Below are 19075 nucleotides of genomic sequence, written 5' to 3'. Positions count from 1 at the left end.
TCAAAATGCCTGAGAAAGATCTCTGTTTGATTGAAATGTTGCACAATTAAAACTCCTGAGAGCTTTTATTAGAGTGTGCGGTCTAGTTCTTCCTAGTTCTACCTTTTTTAAGTGCCATATTATTTCTGCATCAGCAGCATTTGAAAAAAAGAACAAATGAACAATGAACTGTAGAACAGCAGGCCCAGCTGAATATTAATATCTAGGACTGGGTATCAATTAAAAAATTAAGATACAAGTACCAATACCAGTACCTTTATAGTGATAACATTACCTATAGAGTAGGGATGTCAATGGTTAACTATTAATCGAATCTGCTAGCTAGCATGAGCAGTGAGTAAGTGGCTCAGTTTTAAAAGCCGTAGTTGTATTGTTGACAAGCAGTGTCAGCATGGCTCCCTCCCGACCTGTGTGGTGCAGAGTGCAGAGCGGCTAAGATATCAGTGGACACCAGAGGTTGTGGGCATGTTTCCATATGTTAACACGGCTGGCCGGCTATGCCAGCAAAGCTGACAGAAAATAGAATAAAAGGCAAATAAAAGGTGAAACATTTTCTAGGGATAATGTCATCAGTATTGGCTGATATTGGCTTTAAAATGAACTTTTAAAATCTATCAGAAGCAAATTGAACTGAAACTGACATCCCTACAATAGATTACTTCATTCCATACCCATAGTGCGAATGGAGTGGCGTGTAGTATAGCCATACTTTCAAACATTTTGATGGCAAATCCGCACGCTGAATTGCCAGCTCTGTCATATACAATGCGTTCCACCTAGTGCTGCACGATTTGATAAAAATGGTGGACAATATTGCGATTTGCGATTGCGATTACAATATAATTACAATAAACTATAATAAATAAATGGTATCATGAGTCTTTTTGCTTGATTCAGTGTTTCCCCTACATTATATTAGGGGGGCACTGACCTGACATAGTTATTGTTATGGACAGACAGTGTGTCAATGACCATCAACAGACTGAGCACAGTCAAACACGCTACTCACACAGCAGCGCAGCACGGAACTGTACACACAGTGGAGTGAGCCTGTGTTGCGTTCAGGCGTGTCACGTAAATGACAAATTCCAGCACGCCATGGCACAACACAGCAGCATGTCATGTGGGCCGAACCCGAGCAAAATTGCCCAATTTTTCATTTGTTATGGAGTCCATGATTTCCCTGTGACACTCGCTTAACTGTGCTTGGATGTTGTTTTTTGAGGCTCTGGCGGCTTTCAGTTGTCTCTTTGTCTTTCACGTTACACAGCTCGGCTTTCTCTCGCATGCACTCTTCTTACTTTTCCCTGTGCTGTACTGTCTCAAGTGTTGATATAGATTGGTTGTGTTGCCGCGGGACGTGGCGACTTTAACTTTTAAACTTTAACACAGCACGTCTTTCTTAAAGACGTGCTGTGTTAAAGTTTAAAAGTTAAAGTCGCCACGTCCCGTCTCAAGTGCTGATATAGATTGGTCGTGTTGCTGCGGGACGTGGCGACTTTAACTTTTACACTTAAACAGCACGTCTTTCTGTTCAACGTTGCTGTACCTGAATCCAAAGTATCGCCATGTAACAAATGTTTTTTTCGCCACCAACTCCGCCTGTTCATCGTCGTGCTCATGCTCTTCTTCAGCGTCTGTGTTGGTCACTGCTGCACGCCGGCTGCACGCACCAGGATAGCTTGTGGGTGTGATGTCGACAAACTCCACACACTACAGGAGAGGCAGTCACGTTCACAGGCACACATGTTAACATTTATTTAGCCTACATTAAATCGCAAATCGCAGCCTTTTATGCGGTTATGTAATCGCACAGCCTGACATCGATTGCGATTAGATTAATCGTGCAGCACTAGTTCCACCTCACCACCCCACAGACTGAACGGGTTGCTACTGCTGGGGGAATGTGAGCTCTGTCCAGGGGACACTGTATGAGTTCACTCACCTACACACACACATTGAAAGGGCTAACTGTTTGCATCACATGGCTTACATTACTTTATGGTTATTAACTGCTGCCATGTTAGTTTGTGCTAACTGGGCAGACATTGAACTGACCGGAAAGCTGCTCCGGAGACTTAAGTAACAGAAAGTTTGCTGATTTGGTGGCGAGTCTGGACTGTCTGGATCACACTCCTGGCGCAGAAAGGATTGAGTGCAGGTATCATTTGACTGGAAACATTTTGATACTAGTCCGTACTGGGTTATTTCGGTTGATACCTTAAAGATATCAAGCTTCACCCCCTTACCTCACTGATACCTCACTGATAACTTAAAGTTATCAAGCACTGATACCCAGCCCTGTTAATATATGAAAAATAAATACAAACCATACTGATCTCCAGTAAGTTACAGTATTGTAACAAATCAGTCTTCAGTGTTCACTGATTACTTCCCCTCTGCTGCAGTCGCCAACAGCTGTCTGCTCTGAGCGCATCCACCATCACTCTGTCCCTCTTGCTTGACCAACACTCTGCACGCACACACACACACACACACACACACACACACACACACACTACACTATACTCTTACAATAATGTATTATGTAAATCTGTGAATTGTTGTTAAACCTGGCCATTTTTTCGGGTTTGACACTGTGAGCATCAAAGCTTGGCATTTTACAAGTTATTTTCTCCATCTACTCTCATTTGCATATGTCACATGGAAGGCAGGACCGCCAAAATATTATAGAAACTAACTGTAAAACAATAGAATACACTTGTCATGATAGGTCTGAGGGGAAAGCACGAAACTTAGTTGCGGTCATATAAACATGCTTGTTTAGACCATAAAGATGAGTTCAAAGTTCAAATCCGCATTGATGTCAGTCACAAAGTCCTTTTGATTATTCAGTTAATGAATGAAATTCACCGGAATGTTGTGTCTCTTTTAAGGACTGGGTATTGTTTTGGGACAGTGTCCACACGGACAGAGACAGTGTGTCTTAATGCTGTGGGATTACAGTGAGCATGTTGTGCCAAACCACAGCGTAGCTGCTCTGCCACCCTGCCAGGCCAAAACCACAAGCTTCCCCAGAGGCACTGTGGCAGCTGCTGTGACAGCTACCGCCTCCAACAGTGGGAGGTCAACATCCCTGAGTCACTAAGCTGCACACACACACACACACACACACACACAGGCAGAGTTATGGAATCTGGACCCTGACATGCACATACTTTAAAGGCAGACTCTCAGGGTTTAAAACCTTTATTTTCCTGGCATATTGATTAGGAAATGTAAATATCTTCGTTCTATAAATCATCCAATTAGTTTCTTTTTCTTTTTCATCTGATATTGTTTGATGCATTTAAGAACACAAATATTAACAGAAAACTTGTTTGTCCATACAGTAGATCTTCTTGGCCTTGTTCCTTGTCTTTTTTCTTTTCAACGGCCTCTGCAGATTGTTGCCACATGGCAATAATGCTTGAGATTTTATGTTTTTGACAATGCATACTTGAGCTTTGTACCAATCAGCAGCAGTCCCGTGTGGTGCCAAAGCTTGTTTGGTATTTTGGTGTATTGTTGAGAATTTGACTGTGGCATGTGGCATTGTGGGGTTGTTGAAGTAATAATCTGGGTACACCAGGTCTTCAAACATTCAGCATAAAGTCCCTTTGATGCTTTTCAGACTTAATGATGGTATTTCAAAAGTTCACAATCATCTTGATGTGTCAGCAAATGTGTATTTCAATCTGATATAAGAACAAATTATGGTTGCCGGGTGTCTAAGAGTGAACCTTTTTTTTTAACGTTTTTTTTTCGTCAACACTGCGTATAAGTGATATGAAAATGACAAAATCACTCTGTATACTTACACAGTAAATGTGTGGCACTTTGTACAGAGCATTACACACACACGCACACACACACACACACACACACGCGCACGGTACTGTGATGCATGAGTGTGCACACACATATGTCAAGACACACATATAAGGAAGAGAGAGAGGGAGAGCTGTTGATCAGAGCCACTGATCTTGTTTGCCAGTCTTAACTCCTCCCATTTTTTCAGGGTCGCCTTATAAGTTTGACCCTTAAGTATATCTGGTGCCGACTAGCAAGGATAGCAGTGTTTAATCAACTATTCCAGTAATTGTGCACATCCTTTGCAGAGGCTGAGATGTTCTGACTTCTACTTTAGTAAGGGTCAAGCTCCAAATAGGGCTGGGCAGTATATTGATGATATAATGATATTATATCTAGATCATGATAAATATTGTCTTAGATTCTGGATATTGAAATATTGTAAGTGTTGTCTTTGTCTGGTTTTAAAGGCTGTATTACTGTAAAGTAAAATCATTTTCTGAACTTTTCAGACTATTACTTGCCTTTACCCACTTATTATAGCCATATAGTCATTATAGCCACTGTGTAAATTTTTTTTGAAAGCACCAATAGTCAACCCTATAAGATAATGTCAATATTGATATCAATCGAGGATTAGGTAAAAAATATCATGATATTCAATTTTTTCCATATTGCCTTGCCCTAGATCTTAAACACTTGATCCTACATATCCCATAATGCAACTCAATGGTTAGGCTAAATATCTTTCTAAAAATCTTTTAGACTCCACACCCCCAGTATGTAAAGCAGGGTTTCAGTTATACATTTGTAGTCTCCTAGAGCCAGTCCACATAAATACACACAAAAATAAGCATTAATCAACCACCAGAACCCTACCCAGAAAGCACCACCTTTTTGCATTACTGTGGCACAGTTATCAGGACTGAGACAAATTATAATGTTGGGCTGAGAAGAACTTGTTTAAGTTTAAGTTTAAGTTTGAGACAATTTATTAGCTCCTATGAGAGCTGCAATTAGATGAGTTTAAATGAGCAGTTTGATTCAGCTGTTTGTCGTAGCAGATGCAGCGCAACTGGTATGATTTATTGAATATCATTGCAACCCTAAATCAAATAACTAGTATAAGAACTGCAGCACCTTAGCTATAAGCCAGTGTCAGGTCATTGCTGTGCTTATCATATGGACAGGCTGGGCAAGTAGTCAGCTTACTTAAGATGGGTTTAACGTTTTATGCCGTCAGCGAATAACAGCATTCAAAACATGTGATACAATGATTTTTTTAAGCTTACAAAACAGAGTAGACTTGATTCTTGAATAAAAAAGGTTTAAATGTAATTTTCTCTTTTCCAGGCTCACCTCTCCTCCTGTTTGCCAACCGGCGCGATGTTCGATTGGTAGATGCAGAGGGTGTGCGGGGTGAGTCGGCTATCGTTGTTAGTGACCTAGAGGATGCAGCAGCTGTGGACTTCCTGTATTCTGAGGGCCTGATATTTTGGACAGATGTCAGCGAGGAGGCCATCAAACAGACGCACTGGAATCAGTCCTCCAACTGTAAGACTGCACACTGTTTCCTGTGTTTATTCTATTGCTTAGTGAAGGTTTCCTCATGAAGATCAACTTTAACTGTGGCTTTAGAAGCTACATATGCTAAGTGTTTGGATGAAGAGTGCACCCTCTCTCTTTTCATCATCATTTCACACTGTGTATGTTTTCTGGTTGCAGCCCTTAAAGAGGCGTTGGGAACTGGCCAGACTGTGGTAGTATCAGGGCTGGACAGTCCTGACGGGTTGGCCTGTGACTGGTTGGGTAGAAAGCTCTACTGGACTGACTCAGAGACCAATCGGATTGAAGTGGCCAATCTGGACGGCACCTCCAGGAAGGTCCTGTTTTGGATGGACTTGGACCAGCCCAGGGCAATCGCTCTCAACCCTGCTCAACGGTAACAAAGACACACTCCTCAGAGTACTTAAATACCATGGTGTTTTTGTCAGTCTGTTACCAATATTAATGGGAGTTATCAGTGACATCATTTGTAAAGATATATTCAGATAGGAAACAAAGTTTCAGCAGCAGCATGTGAATTATTCAGAGTTCATATCAGAGGGCAGATGTTTAGTTTCAGACGGTTCAGTTTGCTATACGTTTTTTTCCGTTTCCACTGTGAAAAGTTGTGGATGGTACCAATTGAACCGTTCTGTGCTGTCCCCATTTTTGGTACTCCCTCTGTTGGGGTACTTAGCGCACAGATCTGGTACTAAAAGGTGAAGGTGACAACACTGTAGTCTGTTGATTCGTCAATTCCAGATGGTCACTCTGCTCAGGGCTGAGTTGTGGCTGGTTTTGAGGCAGAAACCACTGTTCATATTGTGTAGAGTTTTATACATGAGTAAACTGAAATGATAAAATGAAAGGATGTTTTGCTGCCTCTTGCAGGAGCTGTAGACTGAGAAATACATAATTTAATTCACTGGGCCGACTGCCAGCAACTTTTAAGGTGGAACGCTAACTTGTAATACTCAATGCAAGAGTTGACGACGATCAACACACATTAAATTTCACTGTGACAACTTTGACCATTCCATTAGTTTTTATGTGACATACACTTTTAGTAATGAGTGGATCTTCAAGCGTTTATATATTTTAATTTCGACCGGATTATGTGAACTGCATATATCCTAAGCGCTGCGGAGCGCCGTTCCTGTGGGCTCCGGCAACATTAAACTCTTGAGTTTGCTTGAGAAGGACTAGCTGCACAAACCTGCTATTTTTAAATATCTCATCAAGAGACTCTCATTGCAGCCTGTTTTGTTTTGTTCTGTTCATAAAATGTTGGCGTGCAGCCTTGTTCTGTGGACAGTAAACAAAGTGCAGACTTCCATCTGTGTCACCAGTAATGAGTAAATACAGTGAGTGCTGAACAAAGCATTAAGTGACAAAACTCTTGCCTCATTTAAGGGTACTGTTTGCAGTGGAAACGCTAGGGCCTAGGTACCATGTCTGAAGGGTTACTTTTGGTTCCAAAGGTACCATACCGAAGGTGTTTGGTGGAAACGGGGCTTAACTGTACTAATGGATTGTAGGTGTTCTTTATTCTTCGCTCTTTATTTGGATCCCCATTAGCTTCCACAAAGTGGTTGCTAGTCTTCCTGGGGTCTACAGGTAGGGGTCTGTTAACAGGATTTGCCGACAGTAAGACACATATCTAAAACACCAAGTCAAATAAAGTCAAGTCAACTTTATTATCCCACCAGAGGACATTTGGTTGCAGCCAGGTATATAAACACATTCATCATAAGAACAAACACAGTCAGCAACATGCAACAATGTAGATGGATAACAAGGATAAAACAGTGCAAATGCATTTAAATCTAGATCACTTTAAATGAAGAAACAGCCAAATGCTGGATATGTAAGGGGCTCAGGTGCTGAGATCACATCACATCCGGCTTATCCTTTGAACTAATTCACCACTTGTCCATATGTGCTCATGTCAAGTCAGTTTCATTCAGGCTATTTGGTTTTGAGTTTTGTCTTGCCTAAATCTAAATAAATTGGCCTCAGAGCACATCTACGTTCATTTTTTAAGCCAGGCCAATTTACTTTGCATCTTCTGATTTAAGTCAAGGTAGTCAAATTCATATTAGTTCAAGACAAGTTAAGTGTTCAAACCCAATGCAGACACAACAGCTGAAGATGATTTTTTACAGTTTACTTTTGTGCATTATAGTTCACTCTTGCATTGTAAACATTGCAGAAATGTATACATGCACAGGAATAAATCACACAAATGAAATTACACCACTTGATCTCCCTTCTTTTTTCCTCTTTTCTCTCTCTCTGGTTTCTGCTCTGTAATTGTCGTGTCTACATTGTCAGCCAAAGGAATGCAGATCACATTCATTCATTCTGAAACTGTAGGTGTACACGCACGCACACACAGACACACACACACACACACACACACACACACACACACACACACACAGTGCTACAGCATTTAATAAGTAGCATTCAAGCCAATAACTATTGGTTGTGTGACAAGCTGATTTATTGGGCTTCACTTTATTTTACTGTGAACTCAACCAGAGCAGAGCCAGTCATATCACTGTAGATTTAATTTATAATATAGAAAAAACATATTCCTAGTACTGCACCAATGTACCAGTATATCCACTTTCTTTACATTTTTACTTCGTTTTTTTCCCATTAAATGCACAATACCTTGTTTGTTGAAAAGCATTATTATAGTGATCACAGATATACAAAAACATACTCTAGAAAAAAAGTCCTAGAAATGGATGGATAGTAAAATAGAGACAATTAATGACAAATGACAAGAAAATTAAATGATATATGCAACAGAAACAGAGAGAGAAACATGGGGATGGGGTGATAACTAACAATAAAATAACTAAAATAAGTAAGGCAAAATAGAGTTTTGGTTCGGCCCAACCTGACTCGACAGAATATTCTCTCAGGCCTCAGGTCGGGCTTGCATCAATTTTGCGGTGTTTTTTGTGTTGTTTTGCTCTTAATGCAGATCTTACTGTCTTATATATGTCTTATATGTCTGTGTAGTTTCATGAATAGTGTATGATTTACATTATTATCATATTACCATTTACTGTACACACAGTAACAGGAGACACATGACAGTGGCAGTACTCATGCATAAATGCAAAAAAAAATTGCATTGGACTGGAGAGAAAACAATAGAAAGAGAGAGGGGGGCAGCCAGGGGACTTAGCTGGCAGTGTTTGCCTCTGCTTCCCCAGCAGTGGGAGAGATGTGCGCAATGTGCTGTGAAGAGTGGTAATCATCATCTGCGCGCTGCATCCATGTGGACAGTCCTCTCGAAGATCGAAAAGCAACAAGGGGCCCGTTCTGCCAAACCTGTTGTACCTGAGACACTGAGCAGACAAGACTTTTAAAACAGATGAAAGAGAAGGAAAATAAGTGGTGCAAGTAATGATGACAGCCCTTAGCTTGTATAAATGTTTTAATATCTATTTATTTATCGTGGAAATTTAGGTTTTTTTTTATCAGGCCCAAAACTGCTGCTGTTTCAGGCTCAGGTCAGACTTCATGTAGGGTTGAGTCTGTTTTTTTTGGACCCAATCAAAGCTCTCAGGGAAAACAAAAAAAAATATTGAAAGTTAAAAAACAGTTGTAAAATGTTGGTATTGCCCATGCTCAGTGGGCTGAAATTAGCAGAAGCATTAGCACAGAAAGGCATCAGATAGCAAAGAGGAGCAGAGGGAAGCAATGTATTTGTTTATAAAGGCAGCAGAGTGAGGAGCTGTCCAAGTAACTGACTCAAAAGTAGTGACCAGCAATCTGGTAAACTCATTCTTACCTTTAAATGATTGGTTTCACTGACACATGTCTTTTGTATTTTTCCCTCCAGCTACATGTACTGGACAGACTGGGGAGAGGAGCCCAGGATAGAGCGTGCTGGTATGGATGGTAGCAACAGGTAACGCAAACCAAACTTATATATTTACAGTCCTTTTATAGTACAGTATTCTCAGTGCAGCCTGATGTACAGATGCAGTAACAGTTCTACAAGAATAACAAAAGCAGTAGCTGTAGGATCATTTTGTGTGTCTCTGTCTCTAACAGGAAAGTTATAGTGGTCGTGGACATATACTGGCCCAATGGTCTTACCATAGACCTGGTGGAACAGAAGCTGTACTGGGCAGACGCCAAACTCAGCTTCATTCACAGAGCTAACCTGGATGGATCAGCACGGTATGGCCGTTTGTGTGTGTGTGTGTGTGTGTGTGTGTTGGAGTGAATATAGTTTATTGACAAAAAGTTCTTTGCACTTATTTTAAGAAGTTCAATTTAATCCTAAATAGCTGTAATATTAAATGAATTTACATTGGGAGAGTGGAGAGGATTTTTACAGATAGAGTTGAGTCAGCCAACACACGTAACAAAAGTTTATTGATATGAGAATACAGCCTGGCAGTACAGTCCATCTCTGCTATCTTGGCTCAGGCCTCATCCCTCCCTGCAGCATACACTGAAGTCAGTAACAGACTGAGATAGTGGTGTGATGATAGAAAATATCCTCCCCCAGATGACTAGAATCAGAGTGCAGGTGGATGCGTAGCAATAATGATGGTAGCAGACATATTTACAGAGAGCAAGGATAAGCTGAACATAGTGGTTTTCAGTTAAAACTTTTACAGTGGCCTCAGTGCAGTAGCAGCATTGTTTTCTACTTTCTTTCTTTTCTCTCTCTTTATAAACAAGTTTGTTTTGGAATGAGGCTTTAGTAATCTGAGTAGTTTGGTCTGGGGTCCCACAGACCAGCAGTGCAGTCATTAGCAAGGAGCTTTGCACAGTAGGTGCAGCCATGACCCTTATGGTTCAAATTTTAGAGGCATGCAAGCTGAGGTTTGTAGGTGTGCGCTTGTTTGTGGAGCCCGGTGCACGTAGCATGTAAGTTACCTAATGCTATACTTGCATTTCCCTAGTTTTACCCCAACCAGTCGTTCAAATGTTGGGCTAAGCCAGAGTTGCAATCACTGGGATTCGAAACCTGGATGTCTTTGATAATGGTCTGTTTTTATCTCAGTCAGGTGTAAGCCTGGAGGGGATCATGCATTTGAGTGTGTGTGTGTGTGTGTGTGTGTGTGTGTGTGTGTGTGTGTGTGTGTCTGTCTGTCTGTCTGTTTGTTTGTCTGCAGCTAATCTAGCAAACTACTGGACCAATCAGCCTCATATGTTTTGTGCATATATGTGACGGTATGCTCAAGGACCTGTTGTGGTGATTCACAATTGTTAAAAGAGTTGTTTTATATCCATATTTAACATACAGTGCCTGTCCGCAGGACAACATGGCCTGCTCTGGGCATTGTTGGGCAGTAATGCGTTTAGTAATATTATTATTACTTTTTCCAGTAACGTAGTGTAACTAGTTACTAATGAAATTTCAGTAATAATATTACAGTTACTCCAAAACCGAACAAGTTGTTACAATGTTACTTTTATCACATCATGACTGAGTTAAAATACAACAGTCAAATCAACAAACTCATTTTCATAATTGTCAAGCTGCGCATGCACGACATAAAGCTGCAAGCTGGTTGGAAACGCTTACATTAGCGGCTGGAAATATTCCCATTACTTTGATTCTGTTGGGAAGAAAGATGACAAGAACACTGTTGCTGGAGGTGATTGGACTAAAACTCTTTCCGCTGCAAAAAACACGCCCCCAAACCTCTGGTCTGAAACACCTCGGCTAGTACAACCAACCCCACCAAAGGTGAGCCCTCTGCCTAGGCCTGGCGCGATATGCGATAAGTCAATTAATTGCACAGTAAATTTAAAGGGAGAATGTAACTTTTCCGGCCGCAAAAAACCTCTTGTCATTGAGTGTCTTTGTCTCTGTGGGGGAGGCGGGGCTATGGGCTACACACACACGCACGCACACACACACACACACACACACACACACACACACACACACACAGTGTGTTCTTCATGAGGGGGAGATGAGGCGGAGAAAAAAAGAGAGTTGAACGAAAGAGAAAGACATGGAACTAAATGCCATGGCATTTATTGATTTATATTTATTATTTATATTTATTTATATGTTGTTTTTGGTTGTTTTTTTCAAGTGCAAGTGCTCTGTCAAATACAGACGAGGCCTGTATTTTTATTAACTTCTGGGATGCTTCTTAAACCCGCTGTGCTGTGTCAACATCTACTGGAATTACAAGAATTGTCGAGAGTGGCCGCCATTAGCCCTGGCAGCTGATTGTCCATCTGGCAGAGATCTACACTCCATTAAGTGTACTTTTCTAGTTGGCATATTTCATGTTGCTAGTCCTGTAACCCTCCCCCTGAATTTGAATTCCCCAAGCATATAATTGATCATGTAATCCAATTAGGTTGCAAATTCTTCCATTTATGAACAATTTGTTTGTGTGACTGGTTAATGTGTGTTGCACTCTGTGGGTATCTTTGCCTTGTACATACCTGCTCCTCTACTGGATCCAGCCAAATACTCACATGCTGCTTTCCATCATCAGGTCCAGCCTGGGCATTTAAGAAAAGTCGTAAACCAGTAGCTTACTTGATATGGTTGTGTCAATAAACAGCTGCTATTAGGACAAACTTACATTTCCTGTTTTATTAGATGGAAATAGAATTCTAGCACATATACAGGTTACAGTACAACATACTATTTCAGGATCCCCTATTGAAACTTTAAATCTCAGCAGAAAATTCTTTGAGTTCCACCCTGTTCAACTTCTTTCCAGCAGAGAAAAGGAGGAGGGGAAGAGAAAAATAGCTGTACAGACAGAATGAAAGAAAAATAGAGAGAGAGAGAAAGAGAGAGAGAGAGAGTATGAGCGAGTTGTCCAACACAAACAGAGCTGTGGTATGGAGGCCCCAGTCAAAACACACACAGCATTACACACACTCCCAGTGCATCACTCATAGCTCAATCTTTCCTTCTCTCATTCAGTCCATCTATCAGCCTTCTTTCTCCACATCTTATTGTTCTCTTTGTTTCAGAGGGTTTGAGGTCCGATCTGCTAAGATTTGCGTTGTGACTTTTAGGTAAAAGTGACCAGGTTTTGTAGAGGGGTGCATGTCTGAAAGGGGCTTAAAGGGTAAATTTGCAAGCTGTGGATGTCCAGTCAGTGTTGCTGGTAGTCAGTTGAGCACTAAAATCCTCAGTGCTTGCTATACTGGCCGAGAAACCTGAGCTCAGTAGCTACAAAATCTGTTCTTCTTCCTGCATCCAGTGACGTACCAGTGATGTACCAGTGACGTACCAGTGACGTAGTTGAAGGCAGGAAGAACCACAGGCTGGATTTCACTTCTGGGTAGCCAGGGTGCATGCTCTAGATGTTGCTCAAAAACAAAACTTACTGCTTCTCTGCGCTTGTTTTGCAAACAAGCTACATTTCCAACAGCAAAATGTCATCCCAAATAATGCATGCAGAGGATGCTATAGACATTTTACAGCACTTTGGCTGACTTGGATATTCAACTGTATTTATTAGAGCCAAAGTATACTGTGGAGAAATGCAGCAGAGAGAGGCTGAAGCTGTCATACAAGAGGATATGGCCGGCAGGGAGCCTCCAGAACCTGAGCTATGGAGAGCAAACATGGACTATTGGTGCCTTTGCAGTGCCAACAGAAACTGTCTTTCTTATGCGATGAATTTCAGCGAGCAGTTTCTGTTGGAAGCTGTCGATAATGCCAACCCAGAGAGAGCTTGTGTGTACGTTACTATGTATGAAGATTTTACTCCTAACTTGGACAGAGATGTGATGGAGACCTTCTTCAGGATCACCAAGAAAAACTGGAAAAGACAACGTGTGACACACCACCAACAGCCAAAGACCTTTGTTGCATCTCATTCCCCATCTCTCTTTCCTGTCATCTCTCCATTCTTGGTTGTCATAAAAGGCATAAAATGCCCCAAAATACTATTAAAAACATAAAGATAAAATTTCACACACTTTACTCACACTCTATTTTAACGTATTAGTTAACTGTCTACAAAACAGAGTCTGAAAAGACTTAAAAGGCAGCTGTTCTCTTGTTAACTACCAGAGTGATTTTACCTGCAGCTTATTTCCACAGTTGTTACAATATGGTGTAGAGGTGGGATTTAATCCAAACCAAAATTTAGTGGAAATGTTTAACGCTGTTGGAAAAATGCAGTATCCTTAGCCAGCAACTTTGTTCCCATGACAGCAGCCCGCCAGTCCTGCAATCACTATATACACTAGCTCTGCCTCTTATTGCTTAATGCTGCACAACACAGTATTTTTGTATAACCACAGCGCTCATTGTGTAGCCAAAATGTGTGTAGGTATGTTAGGAAGATATTATATTCTGTTGTGCAAATGCTCAGAGTCACAGGAGAGACTTGAACATGAACAGCTCAGTTAGAAGGGGGCAGGCTTTAAATTGAATTTACCTGACAGCTTGAGTAATGAAATCATTTGCTACACACACACACACACACACACACACACACACACACACACACGTACCCACTCAAAAGCTGAACAGAGCTTTGAAATCTGGAGTTGGTTAAATTTGCTCTTTCTTTTTTCCCCTTAACCGCTGCTGGCAGCCAGCTCTGCTTTTACAGCGCGCAGACACACACACACACACACACACACACACACACACACACACACACACAGAGGACTAAAAATGATGATTGATGAAAGCCAGTTTCTGGTGTGTTGATATTCTAAATACAAGCCCTCCTTTGATCCTGTGCCTAAGTGCGTTTGTGTGAGTGTATTTTCCTGCAAGTGATTCTAAAGTGTGTTTTAGAGAAGAACCACTTACTCTTGATCAAATCTAACACTTGCTCAAACACACACACACTCCTGTAGCCGTCATGCGTTTTGTAATTGTTTGGCCCTAAGGACTGAGAGAGGGCATACCTTCGTCTCGGCTGCACAATCTTCTAAAAGTGTAGCTTTATTAATAAAGTGTTTAAAAAAACTTGCTGTCTACATTGCAGTGGAATGTAGTCTAGATATTCATGGTCCCAGGGGTAGGATTCAAAATGGTTTTCTGACCTTTGCTCCAGAGCCTTCGTCAAGCCAAAGTTTCACTTGGACACATGAAATCTAATAACCTAATAAGCCCCTTATAATGAAATGTAACACATCTGTGCTCCCCAGAGAAAAACTTATTTCATATTTCAGTTCTGTCATTTTTAGCGCTTTTCTTGAAAACCACCATCATGCCAAAATGGTCTGCCAAGAGAAAAAGCTCTTTTGATTTTAATGACCTCATGGTGTTCCTCTAGTACCACCCTCATAACACATTTGACCCCTTTTTAAGCTTCACTGCTGATGAGGAAAAATCCTCTGTTGTTCAAATTTTCCAACATCTTTGTTTTGGTTTAATGAACTTTGCAGTTTAGGAGACAATAGTGGGGCTTCAGACTTTAAGGCTTCTGCAATAATGTAAATGCAGCAATAATGTAAATGCAGTCACAATTCTAAGATCTAGGGATGCACTGATACGTACAGAGATGGATGCAACCTTCTGTCCATACTATGTGATTATTTTGTTTGCATTTGTGCATGTTTTTTGAAGGCTTGCAGATACAGATGAAACAGAGCAGTACCAATGGAGATTCTGGGGGGCAGGTGTAGTGTAGTCCAAGTGAGTTACAACTGTAGGTGATGAAGACATTTAAACCAGTGATTCCCCACTGGTCTGGCCACAGGGTCCAGATTCTTCCTTGGTCAGATTAAGGTCCACACAATTTAATATATTCAGCGTTATACTTGCATTTGGTCATGTTGTCAAGCTAGTTTGCTGTCTCTGTCAAGTAGCTGTCCATTAGTCACACAATTCAAAATAAAAGCTCTGTGACGGAAATTCCCCACACTTCAAAATAAAGTGTGTTTTTTACAAACGTTGACACATTGGAAAGTCACTTGTGGTCCTTTCAGAATGGGCCAGCGAACCATTTTTGGACCACAATTCACCAATTGGGAACCACTGATTTAAATAATGGCCAAACGGAATGAATCAGTAATGTAAAGAAAAAAATTTCCCATCTACATGTCAGGATGTATATCATGGCCGCAGAACACTGCTGTCTACAGGGCTGTCTTTGTTTAAAGGTTTAATATTATGACCTCCTCCACCATCGCCTAGTTTGTTGTTGTGTGAAACTTTTGACTTTGCTCTCTAGTGCCATCTATTGACTGTATCTATGCCATCATAAAGGATGCATGGAGGTATAAGTGGAAGTACATTTACAATGTTTGAAACAGATGTATCTATTTTTGTACATACAGGGAATATAAATGAGCCTAAACAGCATCCTGTTGTCAAGGGACAATAATGGTAAATGGACCTGCATTTATATAGCGCCTTTCTAGTCATCCGACCACTCAAAATGCTTTTTACACTACGAGTCACATTCACCCATTCACACACACACATTCATACACTGGTGGCCGAGGCTACCATACAAAGTGTCACCTGCTACTCAGTTTTTAACACACTCACACACCGATGGAACAGCCATCTGGAGCAATTTGGGGTTCAGTATCTTCGACTTCGACATGCAGCCTGGAGGAGCCGGGGATCGAGCCATGGAAAAGGTGTTTGGGACAAACAGATCTTCCCCAGGATGTTGTCCGGATGAAAAGACGCAGTAAACTCACCGTTGAAGTATCAGAAGACGCACCCCATTGTTTCCCAGATACTGCTACATTGTGAACAATAAATAAATGTTGAAGTCTGCAGGAGGAAAGCAAGTTAAGATTAGCTGTAAGCAGCTGTTGGCCTGCAACAAACAACTCATAGAGGTTGCATTTAGTGACATTATGATGTGTTTAAGCTCTCTTTGGTAAAAAGAATGTTTGGCAAAGGTAAATTATAATGTTATAATCATGTGTACGATGTAATCTTGTAAAATGTAGTTTTTGACGAGAAACTTAAAATTACAGTTGTTTGAAAGAGAAATTTGTTGATATTTTTACAGCACTGTGAAATAGATATTAGAGAGGGAATTATCAAATATTAGGGGTGGAGGAAAAATCGATACACCATAGTATTGTGATATTTTTGTATGGCAATATAGTATCGTCACATGGACGTCAAATATCAGTTGTTTTATTGTATACATAATTTATGTTATAAATACAAGTTAAACTTCAGGTAGCCTACTAGAATAATATAATCAGTTGCCTTTTCAGTCCACTAGATACATTTTGCTGCAATAAAAATGATTGAAGTGAGATGAACAGACTGAAAACTTTATCTTATTAGATAAAACAGATGTTGAAATAGTTTTACTTCGGAGGCAAGATTTGCAGTTCAAATTGGAAAAAAAATCGCAATATATTATATCGCAATACTCAGCATACCGCAGCACATTTAAAATTGCAATAGTACTGTATCGTGACATAAGTATGGTGATAATATATCATGGGCCTCTGTTGATTCCCACCCCTATTAAATATATATGTTGTTAAGCAGTTATTTTTTAAAGATACTGAAAAAGAATTTTAAGGTAATGTAATGAAGGCTGAATGACTTTAAAACAGTGCTGTTTTTTAATAGTGTAGACTTCTTTGTTTCCCTGGCACAAAAGGGGGAATAAATAACAATAAAAACACCATTAACAGCAACAGCAAAAAACATTGGGATTGGTATTGGCTATTGGCCAAGTTGTTTTTCACAATTGGTGTAGCTGCACCTTTTTGGTTGTGAGATCCATTTCTTCACATCAACACAAAACACAAATGCTCTTCTGATCCTTATGAAGCTTTCATTTTGTCCTGCAGTGAAACCGTGGTGGAGGGCACCCTGACCCACCCTTTTGCACTCACTCTGTCTGAGGAGACCTTATACTGGACTGACTGGCAGACCCGCTCCATCCATGCCTGTAACAAGCACAGCGGAGACAAAACCAGGGAGATCCTAAGTGGGATTTACTCCCCTATGGACATCCAAGTCCTGGAGGCCTATCGACAGCCTTACAGTGAGTGAAAGGTTTTATCCATGTGTACGTCCAGTACAGTGCATGTGCATTAAAGTGAGATCAATATACCAACTAACCATTATGTTGAACTAATTCAACAGAAGTGAGTAGTGCCATTGATCTGTGATGATTGATAAATAATTATATATTTATTATAGAAGATCAGTAACAGGTCAGCTTGCAGCAATGTAGATTAGGGTATTTGAAAACTCAGTGAACATGGCTCTGCAACACTATCTAGAGCACAGTTACTGCTTTATATAGCTTTGCAATTTCTTGTAGGGAAAATCTCCATACATTCACCTTTCCAGGAACAAAGAAAATGGACTTGCTGATTTGAGAGGCTAATCATATTTTCTCCTTCACTTGTCTATTCTTCTTTCTCTGTTGGTGTCCCTGCAGTCCACACTCCCTGTAGTGACAATAATGGAGGCTGTAGTCACCTCTGCCTACTCTCACCAGTCCAGCCTTTCTACAGCTGTGCCTGCCCCACTGGAGTCCAGCTTAAACCAGATGGAAAGACATGCAAACCAGGTATGGATTCTATTCACACCAGTATGACTACAAGCTATTCAGCCACTGGTAATCCTGAAAAAATGAAAGGAAAACTTGTGCTCGACACGTTTAGGATACAATTTTTATCAGACAAGTATGACTTACCAGTGGTAAAAACTACCTGAAAATGCCACCATATATAACAGCATTAAATACGTAACAGAAGAAGAAGCCGGTAACAACATGGTAAAATCTACATCCAGAAGCGTGCATTTTTGGACAGACGAAATGTACAGAGCCGTGAAGTTGTCCACCATGGTACCAGATTGCCGCTAGCTAACCGTAGCTAACTTGTTTGTCATACATAATAGGTCAATCCGGAAAAGGTCTGATGCTAACAAACTGAAAGGGGGCATATCGCCACTTATCGTAGTGGAGTCTGAAATACTTGGATCATAAAATCGATTCCCCTCCCGTGCTTGTATACTGGAACAAGGACAGGCGTCCAATTAAGTGGCCTAGCCAAGCTATAACCGTAGCTCAACTTAACTGTGGATGTAAACATACTGAGTGTCAGTGTGGGTTTTCTCTGGGTTCTCCAGCTTCCTCCCACAGTCCAAAGACATGCAGGTTATTGGTGACTTGGTGGCCGCAGGTGTGAATGTGAGCATGAATGATTGTCTGTCTTGACCTGTCCAGGGTGTACCCCGCCTCTCACCCAGTGTCAGCTGGGATAGGCTCATAGGCAAATAGATGTGCATCAAAATGTAAGTGACGAGTGACTTGACCAGGTTTTAGACGGTGCTGCTGTTGCGCTATGTCCCTTTTTCGTGTTGCACTGTTATCAGTTATGAGCCCTTTTTAAACAGGAATTGTGCAAATTTGCAGGAAAGCCCAACAGTCTTCTTTCAGCATTGGCAATATAAAAACAAAATCGGGGAGTGCGGCTCAGATCTGAGCTCAGCGTGCGTCATCTGACGGTTAATGGCCTCTTCGTTTGCGAGGGCAAGGAGGGCGCGCAATTCAGTGTCTCCTCAGTTGCTCATCTTTACTGTAGTGTCTGTCAGTTTTGCGTTTCCCTCTTGCTACTAGCTGCTTGCTCATTCCTGCTATCAGCTGTTTCCTGTTTATCCAACGCCAGTGGCTTGCACGTGCCGCGTCATCAACAGCTCCTCCCACAAGTCTTAAACAGCCCCTCCTGTTGTGGAAGGCCTATTTAAACTGAAAGGGTTTCGCCAATATGAATACCCTACGAG

At 41.0% G+C, this 19075-nt stretch overlaps 1 protein-coding gene across 1 annotated transcript in view; it reads left to right on the top strand.

The window, feature by feature from the left end:
• lrp5 (low density lipoprotein receptor-related protein 5) overlaps positions 1 to 19075 on the top strand; it is a 105661-nt gene that overhangs the window by 16727 nt on the left and 69859 nt on the right. Inside the window, exons 2-7 of the mRNA XM_033635281.2 lie at positions 5167 to 5367; positions 5539 to 5755; positions 9224 to 9292; positions 9439 to 9567; positions 17128 to 17324; positions 17727 to 17858. Coding sequence (XP_033491172.1) covers positions 5167 to 5367; positions 5539 to 5755; positions 9224 to 9292; positions 9439 to 9567; positions 17128 to 17324; positions 17727 to 17858 — 945 coding nt within the window. The remainder of the gene's footprint in view (positions 1 to 5166; positions 5368 to 5538; positions 5756 to 9223; positions 9293 to 9438; positions 9568 to 17127; positions 17325 to 17726; positions 17859 to 19075) is intronic.

The sequence above is a fragment of the Epinephelus lanceolatus genome, chromosome 5 (assembly GCF_041903045.1).
Source record: "Epinephelus lanceolatus isolate andai-2023 chromosome 5, ASM4190304v1, whole genome shotgun sequence".
Lineage (NCBI taxonomy): Eukaryota > Metazoa > Chordata > Actinopteri > Perciformes > Serranidae > Epinephelus > Epinephelus lanceolatus.
Note: the sequence above shows the minus strand (reverse complement) of the source record. Positions and strands in the feature narration are given on the sequence as shown.